At 38.1% G+C, this 7918-nt stretch overlaps 1 protein-coding gene across 1 annotated transcript; it reads right to left on the bottom strand.

Annotated features, from left to right (window-relative positions):
- Positions 1-6919: 6919 nt before the first annotated feature.
- LOC149238295 (actin-depolymerizing factor 7-like) lies at positions 6920-7566 on the bottom strand. The gene is made up of 2 exons (XM_089366948.1): positions 7280-7566; positions 6920-7070 (listed from the first exon to the last, which is right to left on the bottom strand). Exons 1-2 carry the CDS (start codon positions 7525-7527, stop codon positions 6920-6922), a joined length of 399 nt encoding a protein of 132 aa, XP_089223074.1. The 5' UTR covers positions 7528-7566.
- Between the last annotated feature and the right edge of the window lie 352 nt (positions 7567-7918).

The raw sequence follows: 7918 nt of genomic DNA, 5'->3' as shown, positions 1-7918 counted from the left end.
GTTACCTAAGCATTTTGGAGAATGCGTAACAATTTTAAAAAACGCCCTTTTTAAAATGCATTTTTGGAAGAGAATCTCAAAATTCATAACTGTTTGAGAGATTTTCGGGGTTCTTTGGAGCCTTATTTTCCATATTACATTGTTTTCAATTAAATGTACATGTTTCAGTTGCAACCATGCAACGGATTTGATTTTCCTTATCTATATGAGGTAGATCCGCCATGGAGATGCTAAGAAGTACCATATTGATTGTCAACTTGGTGATCTTAAGAAGGATTGACGTGTATGCTATCTGGGATGAAATTACCGGTTAGTATCCAAAAAAGTCTATTTCATGCAACCGATTACCCATCGAAGGGGGCTCTACACGAGCCACAATCAATAATCCAGGAGAGTGTCAACATGTCTGGGATCCCTAAGCTCTCCAACAACGAAGGAAGGCCAATTCCTCGCAAGGAGGTTTGGGTGAAAAACAAAGTAGTAGCATTGAGGTGTTTCACCACATTCTCATGGGCATGAAAATTCCTTTCACTTCAAAACGGTTTTACTTTTCACGCATGAAAACGCTGTCCACTCAACTTTCATGGCAGATTATATAACCACGTAAAACAACGTTTTAATTTTTCATGCTTTTCACTCATGGAAAATTTCATATGAATTTTGAGTATATGCATTTTAATTTTGATATTATGTGTTTTCAGAAGACAAAATTAATCGAATAAAGGTGCTTTATCTGTAGGATCAATTGATGAAATTTTTATCAAAGATTGTTTTGGAGGAATCATCAAGAATTCACAAATAATATTTCTTTATCTTTATGAAATGCTATGATTCAAACATAAATGGAGGAAATTGTTTACGTGTGCATATCGTCATTTTTTTAGAAATTGGATTTATTATCGCAATCGTGAAATTGGACTGACCATTTGAAATGAAGACACGTCATGAACTTGTTAATTATGCAAATTTTTCGTATGTACCTAGACAAATTGAACACTTCTCTTTGAACACACTTACGTTTTATTGCCATATTAGTGTTGTTATCACTCCAGGAAACTCTCCTAGGTTGCAACTCGGAGATGCTTGGTAACATATAATCTTCAATATTGTTCTCAGAACTATTGGAATGGATGATGGTTTGGATCAAGCCAGATAACCATTTCAACTATGTTTTCACTCCAGACATGCATGAACACCCTCAGCTTGACAAGGCTTTAGACCACTAATGTTCAATAGTTTGTAGATTCAATGGATAGATGGAGAATACTGACAATACCGGTAGATGCATATATATAAACACATATGAATGGCTAGCTATAGGCAGTAAATGAAGAATAATGACTGTATCGACAGATGCATATATAAAACACATATGAATGGCTAGCTACAAGCAGTAAAAGAAGCTTGCAAATCTAATTTATCAACGCAGAGATAAGATGACAATTATTTGGCATTAGACACAAAAGAAACCTGAACAACCTATTCAAGTGCAAGCTTAGAACAGAAGAGAAAATGAACATTGAACATATAACAACAAAAGAAGATTGTATTACTGGAATGAAGATGAGAAGCTGCAAGGAACATAGTATCAATAGTCTCCAGAAGCTAAACCTTGTTACATATAGCTTTCAGATATTTATAGCTCTTTACAATGCTCTCGAGCCTTCTAAGGCTCCAGAGGTATTAATCTATCCCTCTGTCTCTTCAACGACCTGATGCCATGACTAGGCACGCATGGGCTCGGGGATTTCTTCTTCTAACAGAAGAATAACCACATTCTGATATGTTGGCTGTGTTGGCAGGGAGCTATCTCATGCCAGAGATGCCCCACAATCATTCTGTTTGTTCCGACTGTGTCGTGTTGTGGCTCCATGATCGCTTCGGGTTGATTCGGCTGTGTTGCACTGTTTATGCTCCCTAATTGATTTTCAGCCTCTGCTCTGTGGTGGAATGGCTTTTTAGGCCTATGAAATCCCTTTAAAATTTGGACAGTGACTGTTTTCTGTTATAAACAGAGAAATGATGCAATACTATAAATTCATGCCCAGCTCTGCTCTTCTGAACTTCAAAAGTCCTTAAAACTAGGCTATTCTCCCATCGGGTCCGCCCTCTGGGTCATTGTTGCAAGTCGCAAACAGCCTACTCCTGTGTTCCCTTTGTATTCTAAAATGTGTTGAAACAACACTAAAAACCATGAAAAATTGGCCTTGGCGGACCTGAAACATTATATATTTCTTTCCTGAACCCTTTCGGGTCCAGGACTTATCGCATCATCGCTGCCCCTTTGTATTTCGTTAAATACGAAATATGCAAAAAATGCATTGAAAAAGTCTTTCCCGCAGACCTCAAATTTTATGGAATATTATATATATAACCTTCGGGTCCATTATCGGGTCGCACATATGGATGTGTAAAGGCCTCAGTTCATGGTGTTTCCCCGATTGCGATCCAACGATGCGATCCATCGTAATTGCATGATGGTCATGCCCTGAGCCCGTGGTTAGCGCTCATAGTAATCCCCGATATCGATTTGCCAATCCAATCATTGGAGATCGCTGATCGGGGATGTCTGGCACCCAATATTAAGTCCCCCTCTGTGTAGCGCCATTGTGATTTACCGCTTAGATTTGGACCGTTGATCGGCCAGATCTAACAGCTGCTGTGCATCTCTCTGTTTAAGCCTCCGATATGTGCTTTTTCACTGTTTTTTATGTGTTTCTGCCCTCCGATAGTGCATTTCCGCCATGCTAAGGGTTCTTGGCATGCGACTGTTGGGATTTTTGAATGATCCTTAGGTAATTTTGAAGCCTTCAGTAGTGTTTTGGATCCATTTTTGGGCCAAATGCTTCCAAGGCTAACACTGGCTCCTTCTGGGGATGAAATCCTCCCTGTGAGGTTTCAAGAATCTCAGACCGATGCCTTTCCTGTAACAAAAAAATTAAATCTTCCTCCTAGTATTTCATTGGGCATGGAGTCTATTTAGCATGAAATAAAAACCGGAAAAAACATATTTACAATACCAAGGCTTTAAAGCCTTAAATGAAATAAAGTTTCAAAAACCGCCCATTGACTGGCCCATCAAAGACTTGTAAAAGCCTATTAATTTGATCGTCATCTTCAAAAAAATTTCATCATTTGACTTTTTCAGGCATAGATGGTCTATATTTCACCTCAACTCTGCATGCTTTCGGCCTCAGATGTTTTACTTGGAAGGTTTTGTTGAGCTGAAAAGTTAATATGAAAGATGAATCAAGGCATTACTGTGTGGGGGACACAAGGATTACACCTACTCCTGCATCTTCTTCAGAGCAAGCTCCATCAAAGAACATGTCCCAAATTTGTGGGCCTGCTTCCTTTGTGATTTGGCAAATTGGTTTTTTAAGCTGTGTGGAGGGAAACTAATATTCTTCAATTTGAAGAAAACAAGCTCCAAAATTAGTGTCTACAGTATGGATGGGATGCTTAGTGGGATTCCTTTCATTGCTGAATAATATAAGCCAACTGAGCCTCTCTGTATAATCTCCTATTTTCACCTCCAAAAACTGGGACAGTAGCATATGACAGATCATTTTGCAATGTTACACCTAACCTCTTGATCCAGCCTCTGGAAAGCAACATACCAAACTTGGGGGGTACATCTGCTACCGCAATATCCATCATCATGCTCTTCATGGCCAACTGAGGCAAAATGATGGCTAGGTCCTTGATTAATCCTAGACATTTCACCTTTCTAGAGTCAAAAGAAAGCAGGGTATGATAGGGCTTGCTAATGTCACGACAAAATTTATCCATGACAGCCTTGGGCATTAGATTATGGCTGGCTCCAGTGTCCAAAAGGAAATTGTGAAGGATTTTATCATGAATAGTCATAGAGACATAGAATGATGGGGAGTTGTCTTCACAATTTTCAATCAGTGCGCTGAGAATAACAATTGGCTGGTCATCTTGCATATTTACATAGTCAGTGGAGGCTTGGATGGCTTTAGCCTCAAGGGCCTTGAGGATGGATCTTTTGAAGGACTCATTCTTCACTAGTTCAATCAGAGGCATAGGTATTCTTAGCTTCTGAATTTCTCATTGAAAGCTGAAAGGAGAAGGAGACTTGTCAAGGCCTCTTACCTCTATTGCTAGAGCTTTGAGGATGATAGGATCAACCACTGGTTGCTTCTACTTATTAGCTTGCTATTCTGTAGGGATAGCAACTCTTTGAACAGGAGTTTCCTTGGCATTATTCATCTTTGACCTCAGATTATATATGTGTTGATCTTCAGTTTGTAGAACAGCTTCACCGTCCCACTCTTGGCTGATTTGGTCATTGAATAATGACTTTTCATAGGAAGCTAAGGTCAACAAAGGGGAATTTCGTTTGTCTTCCATACAATGGATCTCATCATCTTCTTCAAATTTTTCTTCTCCCATGACTACATTCTGGAAAGGGGTCTTCACCCTTTGGTCTTCATTGGCATCTTTGCTTCTTTGCAAAATATGCAACTGCTCATTAGTTCTTCTATATGGATTTGGGTTTGGATTTCTAGGAGCAAAGGTATTAGGAATTCTCCCTTTCCCAGGGTGTTGCTCAACCTTTAATTTGGAGATTTCAAAGGCTAATGACTCTATCATTTTGGTCATTTTATCTATCTTGGGATCTGAAGATGATGAAGACTCACCCCTCTGTCTTTTTCTATCAACATTTCTCGTGAGCTTCTCTACAGCCATAATGTTTGATTCCACTTCCAAGGCTGCATCCTGCATGTCAGCCAAAGTAGAACATCGCCTCTCCCTCAACAGTAGGCAGAAGTCAGAAATCAAAAGCACTGGCATAGGTGAGTTTAGCAGAGGTAGTAGTGGGTTTTACTTCAACTGGTATCTTGGTGTACATGCGGTTAAATCTCTTATTGAAATCAGATGGCAACTCACCATTTTCCCTTTTTAATTTTTCAAAACTCAGTGTGGTAGTAGAGGAGTTCCTTCTTATCCCCCCAATGCTTTAGGAATGCATCATCTAAAGCCTCAATATCTGCTATAGATCTTGGGGTCAGTTCTTTGAACCATTTTCTAGCCTCTCCATCTAGGCTTTGGACAAAGACTCTCATCCAAACATCATCTTCACTAATGTCCAGGTTATCACCATAACTATAGAATGATTCAATATGTTCTTCAACTGCAACACCTTCAATCCCAGTGAACTTAGGCATATACTTCTGATACTCTCCAGTAGGCATGGCATTCAAAGGAGTGGGCAGTATTAGAGGTCCATACCTAACAGCTATGATTCTTTCCATTTTGGTAGATGCTTGTGGTCCTGCCATAGCTGTGGTCGTTATAAGGTTGTTGGTAGTCTAAATGATAGAGGGTTGAGGAGTGACTGACAAGACTAAAGGAGTATGATGGATAGGAGGTGAGGTTTCCTTTGGGCATACAACAAAAGGAAAACCTAAAGAATAACGAGCTTTATGAATCTCTGAGATTTTTTCTTCGCTACTAGTATTAGAATCTATACTCTCAACATGTATTTGTTCTAATACAAGACTTTCTTGAAGAGATATAGAATATTTTTTAGGTTTACCTGAACCTGACGCTCCTTTCTGCAATGCCTTTCTCTCTTTGATGAATTGTTCAGGGTCAGACACTGAGTCAACTTGTGACTTCTAAGGATTTCTCCGAGTATGCCACACAAACTGAGCTAGAACTATGAAGTGGAGTCACCAAGAGGTTCGGCCTCCAGTAGAGTCGCTAGATAAATGATTACAACCAAAAATTTCCCAGACTTTGTCTATCATCAAAGCTAGATTTGTGTTGTTTCCTAGAGAAGCTGAGCTTCAATTTCCTCTCCCCGACAACGACGCCAATTATGTTATCACTCAAGGAAACTCTCCTAGGTTGTAGCTTGGAGATGCCTGGTAACATATAATCTTCAATATTATTCTCGGAACTATTGGAATGGATGATGGTTTGGATCAAGCCAGATAACCATTTCAACTATGTTTTCACTCCAGACATGCATGAACACCCTCAACTTGACAAGGCTTTAGACCACTAATGTTCAATAGTTTGTAGATTCAATGGATAGATGGAGAATACTAACCATACCGGCAGATGCATATATATAAACACATATGAATGGCTAGCTACAGGCAGTAAAAGAAGCTTGCAAATCTAATTTATCAACGCAGAGATAGTATCAATAGCCTCCAGAATTTGAACCCCTGTTACACTTAGCTTTCAGATATTTATAGCTCTTTAAAAGTATGAAATGATGAGTATGTAAAAAGTAATAATTAATATACAAAATTTAACCAATGCTGTTGGTTGAAGCACAAATATTATTAGCTAGTGTTGTTGATTGAAGCACAAATACTATTAGTTCCTATCATGATTGGCAATGGATTTTCCTGTTAACCACTATTAGTTTAGCATTGACTAATCCAAGTTATAATGTTTAATTTTGACAATAATTATTTTTTAAACATTTGATTGGGCCATAACTTTGAAGGTCTTATTGTAGCCTTTATGCCATGTGGATGACTGTCTCAAATTTTTTGTCATAATTTATGGATGTAGTTGCAATATTTATGCATGATTTTTAAATATTTGTGCAATGTTTTTTCATTGTTAAGCTTCATAATTAAAATCCTTGAAAATAGCTATTTAAATAACATATTTCCCATCAGTTACGGACCACCATAATTTAAGCAAGTATTTGAATAAAAAAATAAATCGAAACATATTGGAAATAGATATACATTCTACCATTATTTATGTTTTCTTCAATACTTTAACATATAAGAGTAAAAGTGTAAATGTGTCAACTTACTGGTGCTGACTACCCAACATAAAATTATACAATTCCTCATCTCTTAATAGACAATTAATTTTCAATTAGTAATTTTTCTTAAAAAAATATAACAATAATTAAATATCATCTTGCACGCTCTCTTATAACATCGATGCCCAACTCAGTGGGATCTGTTGCCTGCACTTCACGGTACACACCATCCAACTCCCTCCTAAACTTGTCCTTAGAGCTCGCATACACCATCTTGCTCCTCACCCTTGAAGACTCAGGAGACCTGTAAATTTGTTTATGCACGTCAAAATCCATGTAATATATTTGAAAGAACATGTACAAAGAAAACCACCATAAAATATTGCTAAAATAACCATTTTAGAATTCAGTGATATTACATTACGAGGAAATAAATTAGTCGTTAATTGAAACACTTCATAATCAAGGATCTTACATTACGAGGAAATAAATTAATGACGCTGCCATACTTACCAGGAAATGAAGATTATCTTGCTCTTTTGACAGCCGTCTTCAGTGACAAAATCGAAGTCATAGACCGCGTATCTACACTCTGTCTCGGGAAGAGAAGCCCTAAAGCTATCATAATTCTCACCAGGGCCACCAAGTTTATCTACTGTGACCTCATTTTCTTTTTCGTCAATCTTGAATATTATGAAGCGATATATCTTCTTCCTCTTCAGCTCCAAGAATCTAAACTTGCATTCATCACTGACAGCCATCCCAGAACATGCACTCGCCTGCAAATATTCTAGATTTGTCAGAATTAAGAGAGAAAACCTTCCAAGAAAGACCTACACAGAATTTGTTTTACCAAAACAGTGGACCTTTAAGCATTTAAAGGAAAATTAAAGAAAAGGCAGAATACTGACCATTTGAGGAAAAAAAGGGGCGATTCCTGTAAATTAAAGGCACCGAGAACGTCTATCTCACTCCAAGATCCGCAGGAAGGATAATTAAAGGTGTAGGCGGATAGTGAAGACTCCCAATTCCAATTGAATATCTCACACAGCTGGATGCAAGCTCTGGCCCCGACAACTCCAAGAGATTTATTGAAATTAAAGGGGGAGCTTTCCTGTAGAAATACGTTCAAGAAAATCAATGAATGCCGCG

The sequence above is a fragment of the Pinus tabuliformis genome, chromosome 8, assembly GCF_031772625.1.
Source record: "Pinus tabuliformis cultivar Carrire ecotype Pingquan chromosome 8, CPIR1, whole genome shotgun sequence".
Classification (NCBI taxonomy): domain Eukaryota; kingdom Viridiplantae; phylum Streptophyta; class Pinopsida; order Pinales; family Pinaceae; genus Pinus; species Pinus tabuliformis.
The sequence above is the reverse complement of the archived record's forward strand: the minus strand, read 5'-3'. Positions and strand labels throughout refer to the sequence as shown.